Raw genomic sequence first — 23,968 nt, forward strand, 5'->3', positions numbered from 1 at the left:
GAGGGAGTCTCCACCCCCCCTGTCCCTAGGTTCTTTCCTGCTCTGCCTCCTCCCTTCCCACCACCTCCCATCCCTGGCTTCAGTCCATGCCCGCCTAGCCCCTGCCCTGCCCTTAATCCCTCCTGCCTGCAGAGGGCGCTCTGAGCACAGACAGAGGGCTCTAGCATTGCACGCAGTCCTCGGGCAGGACACGACGTCACTTCCTCCGTGGGTGGGGCGTGGGCCGGAAGTGACTTGAGAAAGCCGGAAGTTAAGCGGGGGGCTGCCTGTTTGTGTTGACTACGTCGGGGGGGATGGCGGCGGAAGGGGGTGGCGCCCCGCGCGGAGGGGTGAGGCGCCTGACAGCGCGGCTAGGGGCTAGAGAGCGAGAAGGCCGCTGTGGGGGGTAGAGCAGACAGGGGAGTGGTCTGGAGAGGGAGGGGGGATATCGTTGGGGATGGAGGCTGTTGTGGGTCGGGGCTGTATTGGGGGAATGAGTGGGCTGGTGAGGGGGAAGGGTAGGTGTGGGATAGAGTCGGGGGGTAGGTTGGAGGGAGGTGGTGGCACCGTCTCTAATACCCTGGTTCAAAACATTGTGGTCTCGAGCCCTGGATGCAAACCTCCCTCTTTGAAATCAAATAAAATAACTCACGTTTGTTGTTCTAGGCCTCTTCTGCCAGCTCCGACGAAGAATCTGTGCCCACTGCAGCTGAGGAGTTGGCTGCCCAGAAGAGGGAGGAGAGGTTGAGGAAGTTCAGAGAGCTCCATATGAAAAGGGTAATATAGCCTGTGCTGCCAAATGGCCAGGACGGTAGGCCAGTTATGCTCATAGCCAGGTTTTGTTTGCAGTTTGGGGTAACTGAGCCACAGATTTCTTTTTGCAGCAATTATTTGAAGAAGGTACCTTTAAAACCAAAAAAGGTAACAGGCCCTTAAAGTTCTAAATTATAAGGTAGGGGAGAGGAGGGGGAATCCTAATCATCCCCATGCAAAATTCCACAAACCAAAGTACATTCTAGTATTTAATTCTTTTGAATTCTCACCTGGAAAATCATATACTGGGGGAGACAATACGGGTTTTCTCAGAGTAGACAAAAATGCTTTTGTCAGAAGACCTAAGATAGTTTTACAAAATGTTCTAAATGTTCCTTTTCTGTGTGCCAAGAAGGTCAATGGGACACTTATCTTGTCACTTTCTGTTATACAAAATTCACTGGGGGCGAGGGGAGATAAAAGTAATTTCAAACTCTTCTAAAATAACTGCTTGAATTTAAATATCAGTGGGTGGAAATCACAAAGTTTAGATTAATCACGTACCAGCCTTTTGGCTAAAATCATGTGCAGTAGACCCCCACAACGAGCTGGTACTGAGAGCGTGCGGAGTCAGTTGACGCTACACCCGGCTCATGAGACAGCTCATGGTGTCCAACACAATCAGGTGGTGCAGAGACATATACATGGAGCTTATCACGGGACACGGCCAGTACCGGGTCGAGTAATTGAGACCGCCGGCCAGGGAAATAACCCACTTCCATCCCTGACGAACCAAGGGACGCACCCCACCCATGTACTTATGCGCTACACCACTACTGACTTGGACTCTAAATACATTCCATGGGTGGCGTACCCAAGCCCACATATCCACTGATGTTTTAAAAACTCCCACACCCCAGTCCAGTTCTATGATGGTTACGTGTCATGTATGTTTCTCATGAACCTTGTAACTGATACTTGTAATCTGTCATAACCCACGCCTGACCCCAGGTATACAGTACCTTCCCTTTTGACTTTAAACATAAACTTTAATAACTGATGCATTTTCAGTGGGGGGGAATATGAGAACCTGCCGCTACAAGTGGTTGGAGTAAATTATTTAATAGGCTGCTTCTGCTTTTTGACTTGTATGATTGTATATTGCCATTTTCTGCGAATTCAGTGACAAACTTTTACTCCTAGAATGAAGCTCGCAAGCTAAATCACCAGGAAGTTGTGGAAGAAGATAAAAGACTTAAGTTGCCTGCAAACTGGGAAGCAAAAAAGGCTCGACTGGAATGGGAACTGAAGGTTGAGGAAAAGAAGAAGGTATAACAGATGTAAATGCTGATTGCAACCATAACCTTCCATTTTAGGACACTATCCTGCAAAGATTTTAACACTATGTGCTGTGAATAGTTGCACTGACTTCAGTACAACTACCAGTAGTGCATTCCATTATGCATGTGCATAAGTCTCTGCAGGATCAGTTTAGTACCCCTGGGTAGAGACTGTATCTTCTTGGATGTGTGTAGCTATATATAATCATCCACCATCAGACTGGGATCCTTGGTGAGATTGTCTGTCTGGTATTATCAAATTTACAGTGTAAATAAAATTAGGAAAATCTCTCATCTACTAATCTTGTCTACTGATTTTGTGTTAGTCTTTTAAAACTTAAGAATTGCTTGTATTTATATTAGGAATGTGCTGCTAAAGGAGAAGATTACGAGCGGGTGAAATTACTAGAAATCAGTGCTGAGGATGCAGAAAGATGGGAAAGGAAAAAGAAGAGAAAAAATCCAGACCTAGGATTTTCAGGTAAGCAGCTTATTTATTTTTCAGGGCTTGGCTAGGGGAATACAAATATTTAATCTTCTTTTTAAATGTTTTCACTAAAACTTGAGCCACACAGAAATGGTCTTCTGTTAATTGCAATCCATTTTATTCTAAAGATTATGCAGCTGCTCAGTTGCGCCAGTATCAGAGGTTAACCAAGCAGATCAAACCTGACATGGAAAAATATGAAAAGCTTAGAGAAGAAAAGTAAGTTTCTCTTTTTGGCAGACCCAGGTATTTTTTAAATGACATTACCTGTAAATATGAATTGTTTTGATGAACTAGTTTCTAAAAAGGCTGAAAATTATTTTCCGTCCATGTAATTCAAACATTTCATCTTGTCTATTCTTTTATGTGCATTGCAATCCAAATGGCTTTCTGTCATGGTCCCATAAGTTATATCCTGGATGATACTGTAGATGTGTAACTTGTAATATGCTAGTTCATGTTCTCTATCATGTCCCTGTTCTGTTTTGATAAAACAGTTGTTATGTACAAAAAATTAGTAATTTGACAAAGTTTGATTTTTAATGTTTACCTCTCTCTCATTCAGCGGGGAAGAATTGTATCCAACAGCAAACAGTCTTCTTCATGGAACTCATGTACCATGTAAAGAAGGGGTTGATAGAATGGTAACAGATCTTGAAAAACAGTAAGTAATAAGATGGTCCTAATTACTTCAAACCATTGCATTCATAACATGCGGTGCTTTTGCTATTTTGTTTGCTGTAGTATGAGCATAATTTGTGTCTGGTGGTTTCTGCATAAAGACATGTATATAAGTATACAAGTCAGTATAGCCTGCCCTATTTATGAATCTGTACACTAGTCTCTATACAGGATTTTTATACAATTATGTACACATTGGAAGAACGTGTTGCTGCACAATAGATGCCTAGGCATATTTTATTTTACATGTTAATTTCATTGGGTACATCAGAAAGTATTTTGAAGCAAAATCCTGGCACCAATCAGTAGCCAGTTAGAAAATATCAATGATGTCCAACAATTGTACTTTATAAGACTAAAAGGATAATGGAATGCCTTGGTATATTTATCCTAATATGTACATTTGTTCAATCAAAGTTAGTGTTCATGATGACTATAATAGGGCATGGTTACTAGACATCAGATTCCAATAAAATGTAAGGAAAATGTGTTTTCTCATCATAATGGGAACAAAAATGATGCAATTTCCCATCAACTTTTCTCCTGTCATCTCTTAATCATAGAAAAAAGCAGTATCCCCACTTATTTCCTTTAAAACTACAGCAACTTTAATATTCTCTGACCAAGTACCTAAGATTGACTGAAGTAGGTACTCTTCTCTTCATTTCACTTTAAGAACCACAATTTAAGCTTTAAATTTTTTCTGCGTACTTATGCTTAGATTTCACATTTTGTGTGAGTATATAGCTTTGCAAGTGTAAAAATTCAAGTATATTCATGGCCCAATTCTGTTAGGTGCTGAGTGTCCTCAATAATAGGAGTTGAGGGTGTTCAGCATCCTGCAAGATTAGACCCCAAAGGGGAAAAATTACATGTACAGGCATAAGCAACATCTAACCCCCATTCTATTAACCTGCAGTTTCCAATGGTAACAAAACAAGCAATCAATACAAATACCAATCATTTTAATCATTGAGGAAATACATCCAGTGGTGTATGTAATTTCCACTTAGTTTTAGTAGTGGTGGCTTTTACTGCAGATATAGGAATATTCATTCTAATAACTAGTTTTCTGTACATCAGGGGTCTGAAAATGTAATTCTCTTACAGAATTGAAAAACGTGAAAAATACAGTCGGCGACGTGCTTATAATGATGATGCGGATATTGATTACATCAATGAGAGAAATGCCAAATTCAATAAGAAGGCAGAAAGGTTCTATGGGAAATATACAGCAGAAATTAAACAGAACTTGGAGAGAGGAACAGCTGTCTAATCTTTCACATCCCAAGAGGCACAACTCTAAAAAGGAATTGTTCAGTATAAACTAGGCATGTTTTGCAGAAAGGCCTAAAAACTGTATCAACATGCTAATTGTGCAAATATAAATTTTGCCATAGACTTTTAATATTAAATGAAACTTATGAAAGCCTTTTTTAAATCCAATGTGTATTGCACAGATGCTTGAATGACATTGGGTATTATAGCTGTACATAGCTTGCCCTTCTAATGGTGGCTAGTTTTTGTAAATTTAGCAAATCTCAAAAGGATTGTTACTCAGATCATATCCTGCAGTTACATAAATGTAGTTTTTGTTTGATTCAGATTCTGTAAAGTAGTTGACCATTAAAAACAAATGAACACAACTACATGCTTGACTTTTTTGTGGTGTTTCTTCCACACTAGTAGTAAATATGTGGAAGTTGGTTGGGGGTGGGGGGGGAAGAGAAGTTGGTAAGAGTGTAAAAAAACAGACAATTAATATATCCTTATTGTGGAACAAATATGTAACCTTGAATTTTGATAGTCTAACAGTTGCATTAAAATTGATATATTCCCAGTTTTCCTGTGAGAGACAGGGCAAGTTTAACTTTGCACTTTTCCTTATCTTTATAAGACCAAAGCTAATTAAAATTGTATCTTCTCACCTACCATACTATAATTAAAATGTGGGAGCATGTGCTGTCTATATAGAAAGCCCTTCAGCTAGGTATAAACCTTTGCAGGCTGCCAAAGCAGCAAGACTTCACATCCTTATGGGGGAGGTGGCTGTTTCTTTTGACTTGTTGGCTCAACAGAAGCAGAACTTGGAAAGAATTTGGTAAGGGAAGGGCAGCTCTAGAGGTAAGACTGTGTACTCTGCAACAAGATACTGGAAATCTGCTACTTGCCAGAGTGGCTGTTTCAGACAAAACTCTATTTTAAGTTTGTATTATATAATAGCATTTGTACAGTCATGTTTCAAATAAGCTGCAGGTTTGACCTGTCTGAGGTTGTCTAAACTGAGATGTTGATTTACACTCAAATTACCTTTTGGATACTGTTCTTGCAAACATGAAGGGGCAAAGTTTGGGGAATGTAGGTCCATGGTATGGGAAATATCAGGGTCCAATTCACCTCTAGACCTGAGGGAACCTAAACTCTAACCTTAGTGTTGAGGAACCTGTAGTAGAATATGGAACAGAGGGCTTGAGAAAATACCATTAATCAGCAAAAGGTTGGTGCTGGTTGAGCCCTTATGGTTGCTCTGTACTTTTACTATCAGCCCCTTCCTGTGCAGTTATATCCCAGAAAGACCTTTTGCTTGCAAAGCTTGTTTTGCATAGGGAACGGATTTAAGTTATGGAGCAAAAATAACTTTCTAGGCTAGACAAGGCCTGTGTGTGCCTGGATCATTTTCAGCAGCTACATTCCTCAGTGGATGTTTCTAAGGCAGAGCATCAGGTGCAGAGTTTATAGCTCTAGCTGCAATCACAAGAGACTCCCCCCCCCTCCAAAAAAAGAGGGGAGATAAGTGACTACAGTAACCCCTTATGAGGAACTGAACTGTTTCCAAATGCTGCCTCATTTATTATAAACATACTACACAGCAGTGGAGCAATCCACCCACTTTTTCCTCTGCTTTTCACCATTCTATTGTAGTTAGAAAAGGCTGATGACCAATAAATTCCCACAAGAGGGGGAAAAACGCTTAAACTTTGAGGGTGCTAGGTTCAAGTGTTGCTCTTAAGAGGGTTTTTTCGGTACACCTAGAGTAGGTAGTGGGCAAATCTACACAGTGCTGTAAGTTTCTCTGGAGTTTGGACTTTGACCAAAAAACCACAGACTACCTCTGCCTAACGGGGTGTGAATAGCAGCACTCCCTAAAATGCTGCACTAACCCCCCACCCCCACCATATGAATTTAAAGATCACATCTTTAGTACTCACAGGGGGAGTTACAGTTCAGCACTTTAATGAGTACTGCTATTCATACAACTTTTAGGTTACAGTGCAGTGCTCACTAATACTATGCTAAAATCCCCCGTGGACACTGAAGACATGAACGTATGGGGCCCTTTAAGTTGCCCCTGTGCAAACGACATGTTTACACTGCAGTACTTTAGCAATGCTCCCCATTCACACTCCTTTAGGCCACACTGCAGCACTGGCTAAGCATTTTTTTAAAATGCATTATTAGTTCTGCCTTCACAGCAGTAGATAGGCTGAACACCAAGTTTAGCAAAAACCAAGTTTTCACCTTACTACTTTTGGCTTGTTTTAAAAATTGACTGGAGGCCAAAATTACCTAGTCTGACCTCCTAGAAAGATTATAGCCTGTATTAAGTTGCACAACTTTAAAGCAATGACTGATTTTGCCATTGTTCTTACATTCTGAATTCTCTATTTCTGTGGCTTCCACAGGTGGGAGGTCCAGTAAAGCTGCTCCTCCCCACAACGTATGCAGAAATTAAGCACTCTTTTCTCTGGCTATTCACTGTAGCATGTGAGTGACAGCATCCTGTTTCGTTCCATACTGAACTGGTATTTTTTGTTGAAGATATTTCTTCCCCAACCAAGACAACGGTACTGGGATATTTCTCCTTGTATAAACACTCGTCTTTCCATAGACTGAGCACTGATCAGCCAAGGGAAATGCAACTAAGACTACAAACTTGTTTGCACTGCCTAGATAAAGCAACAGCTACTACTACTTAGGGAAAGTACTTTAAAAAAAAAAAAATTTCCACACCAGAATATTCAATACAAATTTTATTGTGCAAACCTTTTACATGAATTCAAGTTTAGTCAGTCCCCCCTTATCTTCCTTCTCCCAAAAATTACAGTAAATGCTATGAAATACCTATAAGCCCTAGGAAGTATTACTTGATATCACACTTTATACATCAATGCTTCAAATGTCAAGCTGGCACATGTAGATCACTGGTATAGGATCAGGACTGGAAACAAATTAAGATAAATGTAAACTTCCTCACATCAATATATCCTTACTACTTTGAAGTCCAGGGGATCTGAGTAAATTTTATGATTACTATTTTAGATCTGAGTAGTGGTGATTTAGTCAAGACTTGTTTTAAAGATTTATCACCAACAAGAAGAACTGTGATTAAGTTTTAAGTGTCAATTTTAGAAGTCCAAATAGAAAGCAACATATAGTGGGACTGATTCCTTAAGATTAAACATGCAGGACTGGGCCATAACTGAGTAAGGATTCCTGCACGGCAATCATACAATTGTAACGCAAACATCTGCAGAGAGATATAAGAAAGTGTATTCCAGAGAATCACTCAGAGCAGGATATGCACTTAACATTTTCAACTTGAAATCAAGTTGCTCCAACATCTGAAGTCTATTGAGAGCATCTGATTATTTCCTATTTGCTCTTTAGTACTTCACCATTCACTCAAAGCTAATTGCATAATGCCAATTTATACCTACAGAGCTCAGACTAGAAACAAGAGGGCAACTTCACAGTTCAACTGAATTATATAGGGCCTTAAAGAACAAAACACAGGTTTTACTTAAACAATGCATTACAACTGTTCAGAACAGTAGCTGCTAAAGTAACATTGAGAAGAAGTTACCCACCTGTAATTTCTACTCCATTCTAGTGATACAAAAAAGTATTTACAAATATGTACCTAAGATTCCCACTTGTGGTTTCCGGGCCATTGTGCTGCGTTTTCAGATCTGGAAAAAAAATCTATCAAAATTAACATCTTTAAATACTTAACAAAAATTTTCAACCAGATAAGAGGATTTCAGGCCTCATTTCTGGAAGTAATGCATAATGCCAATAGTTCACAGGGCAGTGAGTGAAAGGTGCTAGCGTGCTCTGAAGGGTGCGCTTTTAGGTGAAAAGTTAAATAAGCTGTTTTCCTCTTTCATTGGAACCCACTGCCCATAGGGATTTCTCTTTGTATCTTCTTTAACCAAGGATATGGCTGTCTCTTTAACAGAGAGACTTCCTGGTTTCTGGAGTACTGGCTTTGCCATTGTGTTCTGGGGGAAAAAGAGTTACTTGTTAGAATATACTTTTTTTAAGAGTGAAATATGAAAAGTGTCCACAATTGTTACCTACAGCTTTGCAAGACTATTTGTAGTTTATGAAAACCATTTTTTTAGGATAAATCCAAGAACACTGAAATCAATACACACGGGCAGAGAAAAAAAAAGCTTCACTGAAGCTTGCACTTGTAATTTTAAATTGCCGTTTTAACAAGGCTTTGTATTTATGACGATGAGAATGATGCTTGCTATATAATCCAGATTTAAGGAAGCCCGACTTGCTTTTCACCAACTTCTGGTTACTTGAGTGACCAGTTGTACAAGTTTGAAGGTCCACAACATTACAGCTTACAAATTTATTGCTTCCTTCTAAATGCTTTTGCCTCCGGAGAGCCTAAACTCAGGGTATGTCTACACTACCTGCCAGATCAGCGGGTAGTGATGTGATAAATCAATCCCCAATAGATCCATCTCATGTATATGCGATAGAGCAATCCCCGATAGCCGTTGACTCCTGTACTCCACCATGGCGAGACGCAGAAGTGGAGTCGATGGGGGAGCAGCAGCAGTTGACTGTGTCCCATGAGGATGCAAGGCAAGTCAACCTGAGATATACAGCTTCAGCTATGAAAATAGCATAGCTGAAGCTGTATATCTTAGGTTGATCGCACTCCCTAGTGTAGAGCAGGCCTCAGTAATTATATCCCTACACTCCACATTTCTCTTGAATTACTTAACTATATTATACATGGAGGGCTACTAAAGAGGGTAGTAAATTGAACTCAACTGACTTCCAAGGTTAGGTAGAACATACTGCATAGGAAATACTGATTTCCAACTTATTCTTTCACCTATCTTAGAAATATGCACTTACATTAGGGCTGAAAGATAAGCTTTTCATTACAGGAGCTCCCTCAGTTCCACTTTTGGTTAAGTCTTCTGTTAGTCTTCTGGATTGCTAGAGGAGAAGGCACACAGTTTAAACAGGGTCACATTCTATGTGAATTAAGGAAACTCACTAGAGTATGAATATTCTAGTACAAGTTTTGTCTCAACTATTTAGATCAATAATGGCTTTAAACTGTAAAGTACTAGAATGCACATACAGATCAGTGTTGAAAACTCAACTTGGGAATGTTTAGTATTTCTATCAACATAATTGTGTCAAATGTACAACCTTATATCCATGCCCATGTTTTAGCTTTAACTACGGAATTCATTAAGCATGGACTTCATAAATTGAAATGGAATGTTACAGCAAGTTGTGTATAAACTCTGCATATCCGCCCTGCAGAGCTTTGGAGAAGGACAATAAACTTATCTGCAAGTGATGCAGGCCTCTTCTTCTGTAATCTCTCAACATCTGGAATATATTACATATATTATGAAAGGGACACCTGTGCCATTTATTTAGTAGTCCAAGAAACCCTTACTAAGTTTACTTTCTTTCATTTTGAAATACAAGTTTGGTATAAGCTACTGCTATGTCATTACCATTGTAGGTGTGCATTTGACCAGATGTAACAAACATTAACAGCTTTCTAGTGCAAAACTAGTTTAACCTGATTAAGTTCTCTTTTCCCTCCTCTAATTCACAGCAGCTAGAACCCACAAGTTCCTTAATTACCACCAGATTTTCTTCATCAATGTCTGGAGACCATATTCATGATTTCTATAAGACAGAAATATAGTATGTAAAATGCATTTGGGGTCAGGGCATGGGATTTCTGGGAACAATCTGATGCATATGAAAAGGCTATATGGCAGTTATCAAGCACAAAGATTAATCTCTACAAACGCCTATTAAACAGGCTTTAGCAAATAAGCCTTTAATTGTTCTCAGGCAAAAGATAAGCCAACATAATGGGCACTTCCTTATTAGGCTTGACAATTCTCTCTCCTTCCTCACATATCACTACTGGAAAGCTGGTAGGCAAACAACAAGAGCCACCATCTAAGATTCTAAGGTACTCTTCCAGCTTTGGCAGGTCTACAAAAGGTTTTCGGCAAGTTTAAAAACTTGGATGTTTTGTTTCATAATAAAATTAGTATTCAAAAATGTAAAGAAACTTCGCAATGAAAAATTAAGGCTAGCACAGCTTTTCATACATTTCATATCAGTAGTGTAGTTTTGAAAAAAAGTTTACCTTTAAATCAAGATTACTCCAGTTTATAATTACCTCAGTAGAATCTTCACTTCTGCATTTTCCACCATTTGTCTCTTTGGATAGGCTGCAGACTCGCAAGCTAGCTGGCAAGACTATGTTATCTGTTCCCAGGGCTTTTGCAGCATTAGCCTTTGCAATTTCTAAGAGTTCCCTCCTATCTATATAAAAAAGAAGAAACATCTTCTGTAACAGTAATCATGGCATACTGACTCATCCAAAAAGAAACAATGAGTCCAGTGCAAAGTCAGCTCACCCTGGAAAAAGTATGTTCCCAAACTAGTGTAAATTTAGAGAGATACCACCCCCTTTAAACTGAAGTTTATAAAGATGTCAATTACAAGATGTACACAGGTAAGCAATCCAAATCAGATTCTCAGTTGACATTTAAGACAAAGCTACACCCCCAAATTTTAAAATTCTATATAAATCTAACAGGAAAAGTCTACAAATGAGTCAGTCTTGAGTTCTATTCCTTCCCACCCACGTTACGAAGCAGATATGCTGCTACTGCTGAATGCAAATACCTTTTTCACTTAAGCGCAGAGGTGTTCTGCTACGAGATCTTGTTCTTGATCTGCTTCTCCAACTTCTGTAAGCCTCAGGGTATATGGTTCTCCCAAATCCATAGTATCTTCGGCCTCTTGATCGTGATCTGCTTCTTGAAAAGTATCTTCTATAATATGGTCTTCCACGAGACCGGGACCTGCTGCGTGACCTATACCTTGGAGGAGAACGGTGGTATCTCCTGTAGGTTCTAGGATGGTACCTTCCTCTGTATCGAAGGCTACATGATCTTGACCGACTTCTGGAACATGATCTTGAGTATCTTCTATACCTTCTGGAAACATTTCTTCTCGCTCGTGATCTTGATCTGCTTCTAGATCTGCTCCAACTCCTTGAGGAAGTTGAAGAAGTGCTTGAACTGGATCGTGAACTGCAAGATGATCTGCTAGATGATCTTGAAGATGATCTGCCCCGACTAGTTTTGGACTTTGAGCGAAAATCTCTCTCTTTTGGTGAGCTTAGAGTTAAATCATCCATGAAATTTGTCATATCCTCTGTCTTTTTGTTTGCCTGCATTTTTTCTGTGACAGTGTCTTTAGAAATTGTATCTGTTTTGACTGATGTTCTAGAACATCCAGTTTCAGTTCCTGTTTAGAAAAAAAATTGATTTATGATTTATTCTTTGCCAACACAAACCAAGGTCAACTTGAAACGTGTAGCTATCCTAAGTTTTGTGAGTATAGTAGACAATTGAAAAGTTCAATAGCTATTTTGCAGTTTTACCTTCTGCCCTAGACAGTTCTATTTACTGTTTCTACTTTTTCCTTTTAGTCACTTTCTTCCTGGCTTTAATCACACACACTTCTCATAAATTAATGGTTTCAGAATGTGGCCAAATTCTCTCTCAAAAGCATACTGCTGATATGCAAATATATCTGCACATGCAGACAATTTACATGGTATTAAGGCTAATGAAGTGCATATTTTCATTATTTTCAGTTTTCAAGTCATACAGTTTGCTGGGACATCTGCACAAGGGACCATTTTAAATGAAAGAAAAGCATTTCTGTTGTGAAATAACAGTTTCTTCTGAAAGAAGCTGACTACAGTCAACTGTACTGTCATGAATGTAATGCCAATAAACAGATCAATTCATATGCCAAACACCAGAAATGTGATAGTATTTCTTACTGGAAAATTTAAAATACTAAATACGAATAGCTAAGATGGCCACCACCAAGTATCAGCAGCCATTTTCGTTTTACAGTTATTAAAATGGTACTGCATTCTAGGGAATAAATTCTTCTCTATCTCCACCTTCCAAATCCCTTCTTGGATATGACTGTACCACAGTCTTCTGATTAAAGGAACTCTATTCAAGCCTGGCATTTGTATTTAATGTTCACCGCATACAGATGTTATACAGCAATCTTAGACTTTCTGGAATATATTACTGATAAGCATGACATTTTTAATGTCAATTATATTGATTTCCTTTACTATACATATAGAGATGAAAATCTGAGTTTGCATATCCCACCTTGCCTTTAAATAAATGCCAAGCTCACAAGTCCCGGAACAGGACACACCGAAATCAGGAAAGCTAAGCTCACTGTGCCTAGTGCTGTCTACAGAGAACGGCGTATCTTCAAGCGCCAACAAGTTCTCTGCATTGTACAGAACACAGACACAGTGCACCTGCCAGCAAAGCCGCCCTGCTCCACTGCCTGCCTTGGGTGCATCCGTTGGCAAGGAGCAAGGTACCAGCGCTGGCCCAAACTGGGTAGTCACAGTCGGTGAAACGACAGAGGCTAGTGCGCAGAGAGAGAACAACCGCACTACGGACCAGGAAACGAGCCGAGCTACCTGTGAGGTGAAAGGAGAGCCCGTCCACAGGCACTTACCGCTGGGGGCCGCGGGACTTCCCTGCTCCTGGCTCCCGTGAGGCACCACCCGGGGGCTCCTGCAAGAGACGGGAGTGTCAACGAACGTTAGTCACCCCCCGGCGCGAGCCGAGCCCCCCCTCCCATACCCGCCGTGGGCCGAGCCCCCCCCCCCGAATACCCGCCATCCCCCGGCGCGAGCCGAGCCCCCCCCCCAAGAATACCCGCCGTCCCCCGGCGCGGGCCGAGCCCCCCCCAAACCCCCACTCCCGCCGTCCCCCGGCACAAGCATCCCTTCGACGCCGCCCCTCCCTCGGAACTCACTGGCTCCAGGTGGCCTGGTCTCCCCCACACGGATCCTGGGCCTGTGGCGGCGCCTGTGGGGACAGCCCTGTTTCCTGGGTCACCGCCATAGCGGCCCAGCACAGCCGCCTCCCCACACCGAGCGCTGGGAACCCGAACTGCTTTTCGCGGCCCAGCCTCCCCTCAGGGGCACAAGCCCGATCCGCCTCTCAGCGCGAGCGGAGAGCGAGGGCGCGCGAGCCGCTACGGACCAGTCACCCCGCGCGTAGGCGCCTCAACAGCAACGAACTAACTGCCAGACTAACCCACCCTGCGAAGGTTCGAGAACCACCACCCAGTTACGTAACCTGGAGAGCAGGGCGCAGGCGCGAGCGGGACGAGAACTTTCTCCCCCACCTAGGCCAGAAGAACCTGAAGCGCATGCGTCAACTAGAAACGCCCGCGCATTGGGAGTACTGCCTTCCCCGACCCTCCTACGTACCATATCCTGGGGGCGCATGCGCAAGAAAAATCTTCCCCTTCGCGTTGCTAGCTTTTACAGCGCATGCGGGGGGTGGAGGGAGGGGTAGCATATGGCGTTCCTGTTCCTCCCGCTGAGCGTGTGATGGTCACACACCTGATCAGGGCTGGCGGGTGCGCATGCGCGGTGTGATAGACGGCGGTCGAGGTGCTGTGACGTCTTTCTAGGTTCTCCTCCATCCGGGTCCCGGTTGTTTGTTTATTGCGTTGAGGGGGGGGGCGGCGGCGGCGGCGGGTCCCGGCTGAGGGAGAAAAGAGCGCGCGCTGCCAGCCGCCGAGCCAACGGCTGCACCTTCTTCCTGCCCACGCGCTGGGGTAAGTGGGGACCGCTGGGGGTCCCCAGAGCGCCCCATGGACACCCCTCCCCCCGGGACTGGGCTGGGGGCCCGGGGGTGCCCATAGGCTGCTTGCTCGCCATTGGCTACTCTGAGGGCTGTGCTGTTTGGCACTGACTGCTGGGCTAGACAAGCCCCTGGCGCCCCCCCCCGCCGCGCATGTCCTTGGCCACTGGCTCCCTGGGGGTTGTCTGTCACTGGCCTGCTCACCCTGGCGCTGGCCACTGGTCATCCCCATGCAGACAGTGGTTGGCAGGAGTGCGGGGGGACCATATTATGGCGCCAGACACTGGCATATTGTGCTGTCATCCGTTGGCTGCACCAGGAGCTCTGCTGCTGGTCCCCGGGTCTGCCGAGGGCAGCTGTCCGCCACTGGCACCGGCGTGATTCTCTACATTAACTTGGGGCGGGGGGAGGATCGCCACTGTGGCTCAGAGCTTTGTGGGCATGTGAGCCAAGGCCCCAGGTCACTGCTGCCTCTCCCCAGCTGTGCGGGGGAAGGTGCAGCCAGCCAGCAGGCCCTACCACAGCTGCAGAAGGATGGTGAGAGCATTGTCTAGCTGCAGTTCCTAAAGCGATGGGCAGCCGCAGGATGCAGAAAGCCCCATGCTGCAGCCTGTGCTTGGGAGTCAAGTATTTCCTGGGCAGTGAACAAAGGAAGCTGAGGCACAGTCATCACTCAGCAAAACATCACTTGTTGCTGATAATCTAAAATAATTACTGATAATCTTCCCATCCAGTATCTAAGAATGTGTGGCACGCTGTGCCTATCTAGGTGTGTCAGATCCCCTGTCTTTTATCAGTTCAGGGACAGGACCAATGTTTGTATTGGTAGATGAGCTTCTGTCAATGTATAAGGATCAGGGATCCATACTGAATTTTGTCAGCACTCTCTGATACTGTTGATAGTTAGGTTTTGTTAACCTGACTGCAAACCCTTGAGGGAGTTCACTGGTCTGCCTGATAGTGGTTTCATTCTTATCCCTCAGAAAGACCCTAGAGAGCAATTTTGGGCAATTGCTCTTTTGCCCTGAAGAGTTGCATTTTGTCTCCTGCCTTGTTCAACTGTGTGTAGGGCCATTGCCATGGTTAATGAGAAGACAGTTTTTGACATGCTGATGATTTCCAGCTCTTTTAACAGTCTTCATAATCTTTATAGCAACTCTGTCACATTACATTTGTTTCATAGAAGTATGAGAAGATGCTCTTTGTGGGAGGGAAAAAAAATTGCTTCATCTTCTAGTTTTTCAGAGAGCTGAAAAATGTCTGGATTTCTTGAGACCATGAGATGCTCAGAGTGTGTTGACTGGGGAGAAAAGCGAAATACAATTGCATCAGTTGCTGCTGGTGTGCTGGTGTGTATAACTAACCATTTTTATATTTCATATGTGCTTTTGGCCTGTATGCAACAAGTCAGTACTGAAAATCACTGCTTAAGACACAAAAAGAACAACCTGTTAGGGCACTTTGTGAATGTATTACACACTGGTAGCTCATATTGGATATTTTGTGATCGTCTTCAAAGTAAGTTATCCTGAAGAGGATTAGTTTACTTAAGGAAATGGTCTGCAGGACCAAATAATGTTACAGTCCTGTGACGATCAATGCTAAAATTCAGTTTGGTCTAATCTACATATGTAAGACCATTTTTTAACACCATCAGACAGTATAAAACACAATTTTTTGGTAGTTCTTGGTACTGTAGAAAGCCCTACGAGCTGATCAGTTAGCACATTTATGCCTTACCACAATTTGCCTGGTCTTTAGTCATTGCCGTGTCATACTTCATCCTTTATTCTACCCCATGCAAGGAACTTTTGATGCACCACAAAGTTAGTTTACAGCAGGCTTCATTTAAGTGAATTACAATGACATACTTTAGACTAACTGATCTATCAGACCACCTCATGTTTTTAAGAGGCTATTGTAAAATGATCTTTCTCTAGAAATTGTAAGAATGTGCTACTTCAGTTTTTTTCAGTTTCTTCCAATTTAGTGCTGCATGTATAATGACGACCCCCACTGACTTTAATGAAAACTAAATTGGCTTTATATACGGTACTAATGTTAATTTTTGCTAGGCAACGTTGTAATGATGTTGCACTTAATCATGTCTGTATTTTAAGTTGTTGTATTGTAAATAGTTTTTTACAGGGTGGTGGATTATCATAGATGCAGCTGTTAAATATCCTAAGATGGAAGACTTCAACCATTCATACCATGCTTGTGGAGTTATAGCCACTATTGCATTCCTAATGTAGGTGTAATTTCTTTACCAGTACAACCAACGTACTTTATAGAACTTGCATCATGCAATTAATTATTTTTTTTTAAGTGCAGACTTTTATTCTAAACTGCCAGAGTCCTAGTTTAATGACATAGGCCTATGTTCAGCAGTTAAATGAACATTATTTCTACTATGTTGAAGGGTGAGAGGTTATTATGGATTACACTGTGGAGTATTTTTTAGCCATTTCAAGTGATTTAGGCCACAAATCAGCATTGAGAACCACCCAGATATAAATTTACACAAAGGAAGACCCCCATGTTCACATGGGATCCTATTGACCTCTTTTTAAATGGTATGGCTTTTTTTAATTGTGTAGATTTAATAATTCTTCATATTTTTCAAAATGCTTTAATGCTTTTTTCAAATTTGAGCTGCTAAATTAATTATCCCTCCTTTTCAGAGCAACAGTTGGAGAAAATATTTATAGAGTAATAAGATGTCACCATTTTTGTACATGAAAATAGAAGAAATTACTCAGAAATGTGAATTTTCTGTATAGTTTCACCTGTATTTGTCAACTGTATTCTGTTTTATTCATGCAGGATCAATGCAGTATCCAATGGACAGGTCCGTGGTGACAGTTACAGTGAAGGCTGTCTTGGGCAAACAGGTAAAAATGTTATAAATAACATTATACGTAGAGCTATAGCTGTATAGTCTGTCCTATAATACAATGCATCGATGTAGTTTAATTTATAATGCAAATTTTAAAGTGTGACATTTGTATGTTTCTTGTCTTGCTACTGTTAACCATTTTTTACCAGGTGTAAACTTCAGTGAACGTTTTTTTTTGAGATGTGTGAGAACAACTAGCCTTTTTACATGATCCTGTTAAATCTGCCCTATTGGTTTCCACAACTGGTTTTGCCTATCACTCACATAACTGTATCTTTACCACACAATTTGCAAGAATGGTAGTAGAGTTTGGTTTCATTCTTCTGCCAGCTGACATAATCCAATAATCATTTATAACCAAACAGTAATTATTTTGGCTCTTTTGTACAAGTTAATAATTGGCTATTATATTTTCCAAATTATCGCTGTGTAACTCTTGACTCCTGCTGCCTAGGACTTTAATGCAAGTTTATGTGGCATCCAAATTCAAATCCTCTCGATGCCATAAACAGCTATTCTAACCTTCTGTATATGCATTGTGACTGAATTTCACCCGTTGTAGAGGATGAAGCACAAGGCCCTGGCACCACTGAGCAAATATTTCCTGTGGAGGGGAGCACAGCACTTATGAGTGTGTGCAGCCCTGGAGATGCAATAGTGGCCTTAGTGTGATTCCGCTGCTATTCTGCAGTGAGGATTTCATTACACCGCCAACCCTGGGTAACTAGGACCTCTCCATCACAAAGCCTGTTAGGTCAGGTTGTGCACTGGTGGGAGTATCTTGCCATTAGAGTTTAGTTTAGAGATGAGATTTTTATAGATAATGTTAATTGCTCTTTGAAATGTCAATGGTAGTAATTTATGCTGTCTCATGGATGAGAGCAGATAGAATTGAGTTGCGTGCAACCGCTCTTTTAATATGGATTTAAGATGTGTATTTATATATTGTACACAATGCTAGTCTCAGTCTTGAAAAATGTGATATACTGTATAAAGTGTTTTGAAACAAGCAGATTGAAAGTCACATAATATATATGTGTATTTATAAGGTGCTCGCATCTGGCTGTTCATTGGTTTTATGATGGCTTTTGGATCTCTGATTGCTTCCATGTGGATCCTCTTTGGAGGCTATGTTGTTAAAGGTAGGATACAATACAGATCTTAATATCATCCTGCTTTGGTTTACTGTAATAATATTTTAAATGGAGAATGAATGAATGAATAAGTGACCTCTTTCTGGATCAGCTCCAAGAAGGTCTATTTTTTAATATTTTTGGTGCCCTAAGCAGACTAACTGGAACAGGCCCATCCCACACTATCTGTACTTTCTGGCTTCTCTTTTCCTGTCTTCCTCCTTATCATCCGTGTTTCTTTCAGTATTTATCGTATTCTATTTTTCTCTTTTCTGAATTCCTTTTTCCTCTTGCAACTCTTTCTCTTCCTTTTTTCACTCAACTTTTCCCAATGGTAATATTTTATGAGAGAAACTTTTCAAAGTGTCAGGGGTTTTTTTTTGTTATTTTTTAAGTATAAGTTACTGTTAAAATGTCTTGTGTGTCATTAAGCCTTGAGTTAGCATCATTAAGAACTGAGGGCGTGTCTACAAAGGAAGTTATACTGGTGTAGTCATGCTGGTATAACTCCCTTTGTGGACATTCTTATTCCAGCTTTCAGAGTAGCCGCTGTGTTGGTCTGTATCCGCAAAAAGAACAGGAGTACTTGTGGCACCTTAAAGACTAACAAATTTATTTGAGAATAAGCTTTTGTGGGCTACAGCCCACTTCTTTGGATGCATAGAATGGAACATAAAGTGAGGAGATATATACACAGATACATACATTCCAGCATAAGAGTAGCTTTTTCCAGCATAGCTTAAACCACTTCCAAAGTGACATAAATGAAACTAGAAAAAGGTCCTCTTATTCCAGAACAGGTGTGTCTGCACAGGGGGTCATACCAGTATAACTATGATTGTTTTAAATTTACACTTTACTTGATATAACTTCTCATGTAAAGAAGCCTGGAGAAACCTGAGGGAATTGGAAAATGATACTGTTTGGGCCTTATGTGGAGAAAAGATCATTTTATAAAATATAAACAAATAAAACCATGAGCCATGCTTTGATCTGCTGGAGTGCGCAGCCTCGCCTCCCCGGAGCACTGCTTTACTGCGTTATATCCGAATTCATGTTATATTGGGTCGCGTTATATTGAGGTAGAGGTGTATCAGAAAGAGAGAAAAAGGATTTTTTTGAGAAAATAGAGTTCTGAAAATCTGATGGAAATTCTCTTTTCTTTTGTCAGAAAAACCACTAGTGTACCCAGGAATAGCAGTCTTTTTCCAGAATGCATTTATCTTTTTTGGGTAAGCCTGTTTTCCTTTGTTTATCCTTCTAAACTAGTGGTTTTCAAACTGTGGTACGTGAGAACAATCCTGTAATGGTGGACAGCACATTTTATTTAGTAAGATTTGGCAATCTAATCAATTTATAATCTCCTTTCAATCAAAACTGCAGCCATATTGGTATACATTTCCTTTCTGTTGTTGACTCAGAATCAAAGGTTTTCAAACTGTGGGGCACGCAGGAACATTCGGGAGGGTGAGCGATGATGCCATCCCTGCGCAGTGGGAGTGGAGGTGTCACTCCCTTTCTGCACTCTCTCCCCTGAACGTTCCTTTGCACCCCCCAGTTTGAAAACCTGGATGGTGGTACTAAATGGAGGGCAGAAATCTGGGGGGGGGTGTCATGTGTCCTCATGTGCACCCCACCTCTCATGTGTCACCTCTGCCTATCTCACATGGAGTTACGCAGTAAACTATATTATTTGGAAAGCGCCATGCAGCTTAAGAAGTTTGAAAACAACTGCTCTAAACTAAATCTAGTTAGTTTTAATGGCCCACATTGAACATTAATTTTATACCTAATCTATTCATAATTCCCTGTTACTGTTATTTCTAAGACAACCTCCACCCTCAAATCTTTTAATGATATGCACGTGGACAGACCTCCAGTGATGTCAGTGGGGATCAGGGATCTTCCTATAGGGATCTGCTTGCAGGATCAGAACCAACATTTACTGACTACAAAAGTCTGGTTTATCTGAAATTTTATCTCCCAAAACTGGGAAATCTGAACTGCTTCCTTGGAAGTTGATGGCCCTTGTATTCTTTGCAATAACTTTATGTATTTATTCCTGTTTGTTTTATTTTTAAACAGAGGGCTGGTCTTTAAATTTGGCCGCACTGAAGACTTGTGGCAGTGAATATGTCCACAGAAGTGAATCAAGCTCTATGATTTTTTTACAGCACACACCTGATTTTTTTTTTTTTTGGCAATACGATTTTGTAAATGTTAGCTCATAATTATTTCTGAGGATAAAAAGTAAAATATAAAATCAGGAGGCAATAAAATTTCCATTTTCTGTTCTGTTTAACTTTTTTACTGTTCTTAGATGTTGGTTTTGTGTTCAAGTGTATTTGACTGAAATGTAAAACTAATAGGGAAAGTGTAACCATGGAAGACATTCTTGTGATATGTTTTACAAATAACTATAGAGGAATGATGGCTGTATTTAACCAAACATCCTGCACTGTATCTGAGGTCTAAAACTGCAATTAAAAGTACTTTTAAAACTTTTTATACTTATTTATTACAACATGGTATTTCCTGTATCTGATAATTGAACAATATAAACATATCTTGGATTTCAGAACTGTGTGGCACTTTTTCACAATGTATATTACACTGCCTCATTTTGTTTTTATGTGAAAATATTGGACCAGTCATACTAAGACTGTTCAAAAATTTACAATAAAAATAGTTATTGGTGTGTAAGAGTTCATAGAGATGCACATTATTCTAGCAGCAGTACTCTTTATGCTGTTATAGTTAATATCGATACTTGCTTTTTAAGTCCTTGTGTTAAACAAGAGCTGGACCAATAAATGGTTGTGGGGGAGAGGTGTTGAGTTTGATTCAAGGTCATACCTGAAAAATCAAAATGTCTTTGGGATAGGGAAAGAAGAGAGTGAATGACTCTGTATCTAGGTGATTAGGACAGGCACCTGAGACTGGAGAGACCTCAGTTTAAGTCCCTGTTCCTATGATTATATTTATTTATAAAAAGTGCAACAGCTCCAATAGGAGAGACTTGCCCCAGGATATCAGTATCCAGGAGCTTGGCCAGAACACTCTCCAGATAGATAAGAGAGGGAAGTTCAAATCCCTGCACCACCTAAGGGGGAAGTGAACCTGCATCTCCGACATTCCAGGTGAGTAGCCTAAAACTTGGGCCAAAAGTTAAAAGGGAGGCAGCTGCCACCACTCCTCAGATTTTCTTTTGGCCAAAACTATTGGGCAAATTTGTGTCAAATTCACAAATAGTTTCAGGGCTACAAAGTGCATTTTTTTTGGCAAATAAACTGTTTGTCTGAAATTGTGCCTGGCGCTATTAAGTGATGCATAACTAGTCCATGAAACAGAGTACAAGATACAATTTACCATGCAAGGAAGTAGAATAAAATGCCTAATAGTACTCTCAAACACAATAGCTTTTCAAACAGCCCAAGCACATCCTTCAGGGAGAGGTTTGTCAAGCAGCCATTATCTGACCCAATTCTTACTTTATGGTTCCCTTAGGTTGTGCAGGTGTTTCTGGCGCCTTCAGATGTTGTTTAAGGCACAAACAAGGCTTCAGAATCCCTGTCTATTCAAGGCTACTTTTGTGTGTTTTTTGTATTAAGGGAGAATTTATGGTACTTTAAGTATTGTTTGATCAAGGGATTCTAGTTGTTGGTTCCTATGACATATTCCTCCAGCTGCCCAGGGGCAGGCCTGCTGTGGCAAATGCTCTGGCCTGGTTTTTACCACCTTCTGCCAGATACTACCATCTTCCTTTCTATATAATTCTTGGATAACAGGTTGTTGAACTTTCTGATGAATCTCAGCATTTGTTTACAAATTCATTCCATTTAATACCTAGTATTTTCATGAATCACAAAGACATTTAGATATCTGCCTATAGTTCTGGTGGGTTTTTTAGCTTTTGCATATATATGTTTCAGTTGAATATTCACATAGTTTCATCTTTAATCATTGAGTTTTGATGACCAAATCTTGTTTAAGTTGGTAAAGGTACTTGCTGCCTTGCCAGTTTGAGTCTTAGTTCTTTCTGGATATATGCATGTTACTGTCAAGGTATGTGAACTGACTCACCTCTTGTACTTCTTTGCCTTCTAATGTAATACCAGAGTTTTCCTGGGGTTCTAATTTATTTTTTCATAACTGATTTTTTACCTTAACTTCCTTATAATGCTGAACAATCTTTTGGTCTTAGCTTTTTGAAATGACAGTTCAACTGATGCAATAGCAGCAGCAAAATCTAATTCTTCTAGTGTACTGCTATAGTCAGGCATCGTGTGGTTTAATACTTTTTCCTCATAATTACAATGCCAAAGAGAGGTGAGAGAATGCATTCTTGTTTAACATGAGTGTTTGTTAAACCATTCACTCAAGTCTGCATTTACTTTAACTGCTCAAGTCATACCTTGACACACAGCCTTGATGATGCTGTTTTTGTTGGCATATCATTACACTTCAGAGCATTCCAGAGTGAATCAGGATGGAGGCTGTCAAATGCTTTGGGCCATGAGTATTCTCAATCCACTATCAATAAACCAAACAGAAGCAATGCCCCAAGGAATAACTGAGAAATGCTGATCTAGTGCAGCTCTGAGGTTGAAGAGGCAGGAGTCAGGTGTCCACAACCTTTCAGAAGTGGTATGCTGTGTTTCCATTTATTCACTCTAATTTAAGCTTTCACATGTCAGTAATACATTTTAAGAAGGTCTTTCTATAAGTCTATAATATATAACTAAACTATTGTTATGTAAAGTAAATAAAGTTTTTAAAATGTTTAAGAAGCTTCATTTAAAATTAAATTAAAATGCAGAGCCCCCCGGACCGGTAGCCAGGAGCCGAGCAGTGTGAGTGCCACTGAAAATCAGCTCACCATAGGTTGCCCACTCCTGGGCTACACCAACAGAGGTTTTCAAGGAAAGAAACTGCCACATTTTTCTTTATGGTGTAAAAAGAAGCCTTAACGGTTCTCCAGCTACTAACAAAGTTGTACTCGGTTAAGTTACTCCATTGAGTAAGAGTGTATATAGTTCTCTCCCCTAACTACTTTACAAAGACTTAATTTGTCACTCAGCTAACTTCTCATAGTAGTCCCTCAATACCTCCTATGACTCCTAATATCTATCAGAAGCACTGATAGAGTTAAATGCCCTGTCTGTAGAGGACAAAGTCTGTTAACCTTAATTCTTTCAGAGATGAGAAACACTTATAAATGGATTTAGTTTTATAATCCAAATTTAATCAAGAATTAAGATTATCATTGCAATGGTGAACTAATGTATTTATCTTGTGAGCAGATAACACCTTGATCTTATACTTTAAGGACTTTTTAAAAGATTTCATTATTGAATACTTAAACAGGCCAAGTTTTAAAGTTCTGTAGCTGTAGTAAGGATGAATTTGGCCCCTTTGTATTTTCCACAGTTCCTAAATTCTGCTCTTCAGTTCGGTGAGCTCTCTTCTCTCCACCAGAAGCATAGATATAGATAGATAGATATATGGGGGGAAGAGGACTAGCCAAGCCCTCTGCATAAATCAGGACAGTCTGAAGTAATTTTGGCTTGAATGTGCCTTTAGCAGGGAGTGTGCAAAATCCTTTGAGGGCTAGGCTGCAAATTTTGCCTATTCCTTGCCATTTACCACTATGGCCTCTAAGTTCCCTTGTGCTGTATACTAGTCTCAGG

At 40.8% G+C, this 23,968-nt stretch overlaps 3 protein-coding genes across 10 annotated transcripts; 2 read left to right on the top strand and 1 right to left on the bottom strand.

Annotated features, from left to right (window-relative positions):
- Positions 1–223: 223 nt before the first annotated feature.
- SYF2 (SYF2 pre-mRNA splicing factor) lies at positions 224–4,889 on the top strand. The gene is made up of 7 exons (XM_030539216.1): positions 224–329; positions 646–756; positions 1,936–2,061; positions 2,436–2,553; positions 2,688–2,778; positions 3,125–3,223; positions 4,351–4,889. Exons 1-7 carry the CDS (start codon positions 294–296, stop codon positions 4,514–4,516), a joined length of 747 nt encoding a protein of 248 aa, XP_030395076.1. The 5' UTR covers positions 224–293; the 3' UTR covers positions 4,517–4,889.
- A 2,367-nt stretch (positions 4,890–7,256) lies between these two features.
- Positions 7,257–13,746, bottom strand: RSRP1 (arginine and serine rich protein 1). 4 transcript variants are annotated; one of them, XM_030539214.1, is made up of 6 exons: positions 13,696–13,746; positions 13,105–13,163; positions 11,221–11,847; positions 10,709–10,854; positions 9,403–9,486; positions 7,257–8,522 (listed from the first exon to the last, which is right to left on the bottom strand). In XM_030539214.1, the coding sequence occupies exons 3-6, from the start codon at positions 11,774–11,776 to the stop codon at positions 8,346–8,348; spliced, it is 963 nt and encodes a 320-aa protein (XP_030395074.1). In that variant the 5' UTR covers positions 11,777–11,847; positions 13,105–13,163; positions 13,696–13,746; the 3' UTR covers positions 7,257–8,345. The 4 variants fall into 4 exon arrangements, with proteins under 4 accessions (XP_030395074.1, XP_030395071.1, XP_030395072.1 ...); XM_030539211.1 differs by lacking the exon at positions 13,696–13,746 and adding an exon at positions 13,408–13,689; XM_030539212.1 differs by lacking the exons at positions 7,257–8,522; positions 9,403–9,486; positions 13,696–13,746 and adding exons at positions 9,748–9,891; positions 13,408–13,689.
- Positions 13,747–13,943: 197 nt separating this feature from the next.
- On the top strand, positions 13,944–20,981 carry TMEM50A (transmembrane protein 50A). 5 transcript variants are annotated; one of them, XM_030539219.1, is made up of 8 exons: positions 13,944–14,096; positions 15,367–15,372; positions 15,482–15,595; positions 16,385–16,497; positions 17,073–17,140; positions 18,195–18,287; positions 19,450–19,510; positions 20,364–20,981. In XM_030539219.1, exons 3-8 carry the CDS (start codon positions 15,503–15,505, stop codon positions 20,407–20,409), a joined length of 474 nt encoding a protein of 157 aa, XP_030395079.1. In that variant the 5' UTR covers positions 13,944–14,096; positions 15,367–15,372; positions 15,482–15,502; the 3' UTR covers positions 20,410–20,981. The 5 variants fall into 5 exon arrangements, with proteins under 5 accessions (XP_030395079.1, XP_030395080.1, XP_030395081.1 ...); XM_030539220.1 differs by lacking the exon at positions 15,367–15,372 and having other exon boundaries at positions 13,944–14,073; positions 15,484–15,595; XM_030539221.1 differs by lacking the exon at positions 15,367–15,372 and having other exon boundaries at positions 13,944–14,053; positions 15,484–15,595.
- The last annotated feature ends 2,987 nt before the right edge of the window (positions 20,982–23,968 follow it).

This window comes from Gopherus evgoodei, chromosome 20, assembly GCF_007399415.2.
Source record: "Gopherus evgoodei ecotype Sinaloan lineage chromosome 20, rGopEvg1_v1.p, whole genome shotgun sequence".
Taxonomy (NCBI): domain Eukaryota; kingdom Metazoa; phylum Chordata; order Testudines; family Testudinidae; genus Gopherus; species Gopherus evgoodei.

Excerpts from the sequence above, each read along its gene's own strand:
- RSRP1 (XM_030539211.1), bottom strand. The coding sequence starts at position 13,496 with ATGGCGGTGACCCAGGAAACAGGGCTGTCCCCACAGGCGCCGCCACAG. Across the intron at positions 10,855-11,220 it reads TCTGCGCTTAAGTGAAAAAG|ATAGGAGGGAACTCTTAGAA; the intron begins GTATTTGCATTC and ends TTTTTTATATAG. Across the intron at positions 9,487-10,708 it reads GAAGTGAAGATTCTACTGAG|CAATCCAGAAGACTAACAGA; the intron begins GTAATTATAAAC and ends CTTCTCCTCTAG.
- SYF2 (XM_030539216.1), top strand. The coding sequence starts at position 294 with ATGGCGGCGGAAGGGGGTGGCGCCCCGCGCGGAGGG. Across the intron at positions 757-1,935 it reads GAGAGCTCCATATGAAAAGG|AATGAAGCTCGCAAGCTAAA; the intron begins GTAATATAGCCT and ends TTTTACTCCTAG. Across the intron at positions 2,779-3,124 it reads GAAAAGCTTAGAGAAGAAAA|CGGGGAAGAATTGTATCCAA; the intron begins GTAAGTTTCTCT and ends TCTCTCATTCAG.
- TMEM50A (XM_030539219.1), top strand. The coding sequence starts at position 15,503 with ATGTCTGGATTTCTTGAGACCATGAGATGCTCAGAGTGTGTTGACTGG. Across the intron at positions 17,141-18,194 it reads AGGCTGTCTTGGGCAAACAG|GTGCTCGCATCTGGCTGTTC; the intron begins GTAAAAATGTTA and ends TGTATTTATAAG. Across the intron at positions 19,511-20,363 it reads AATGCATTTATCTTTTTTGG|AGGGCTGGTCTTTAAATTTG; the intron begins GTAAGCCTGTTT and ends ATTTTTAAACAG.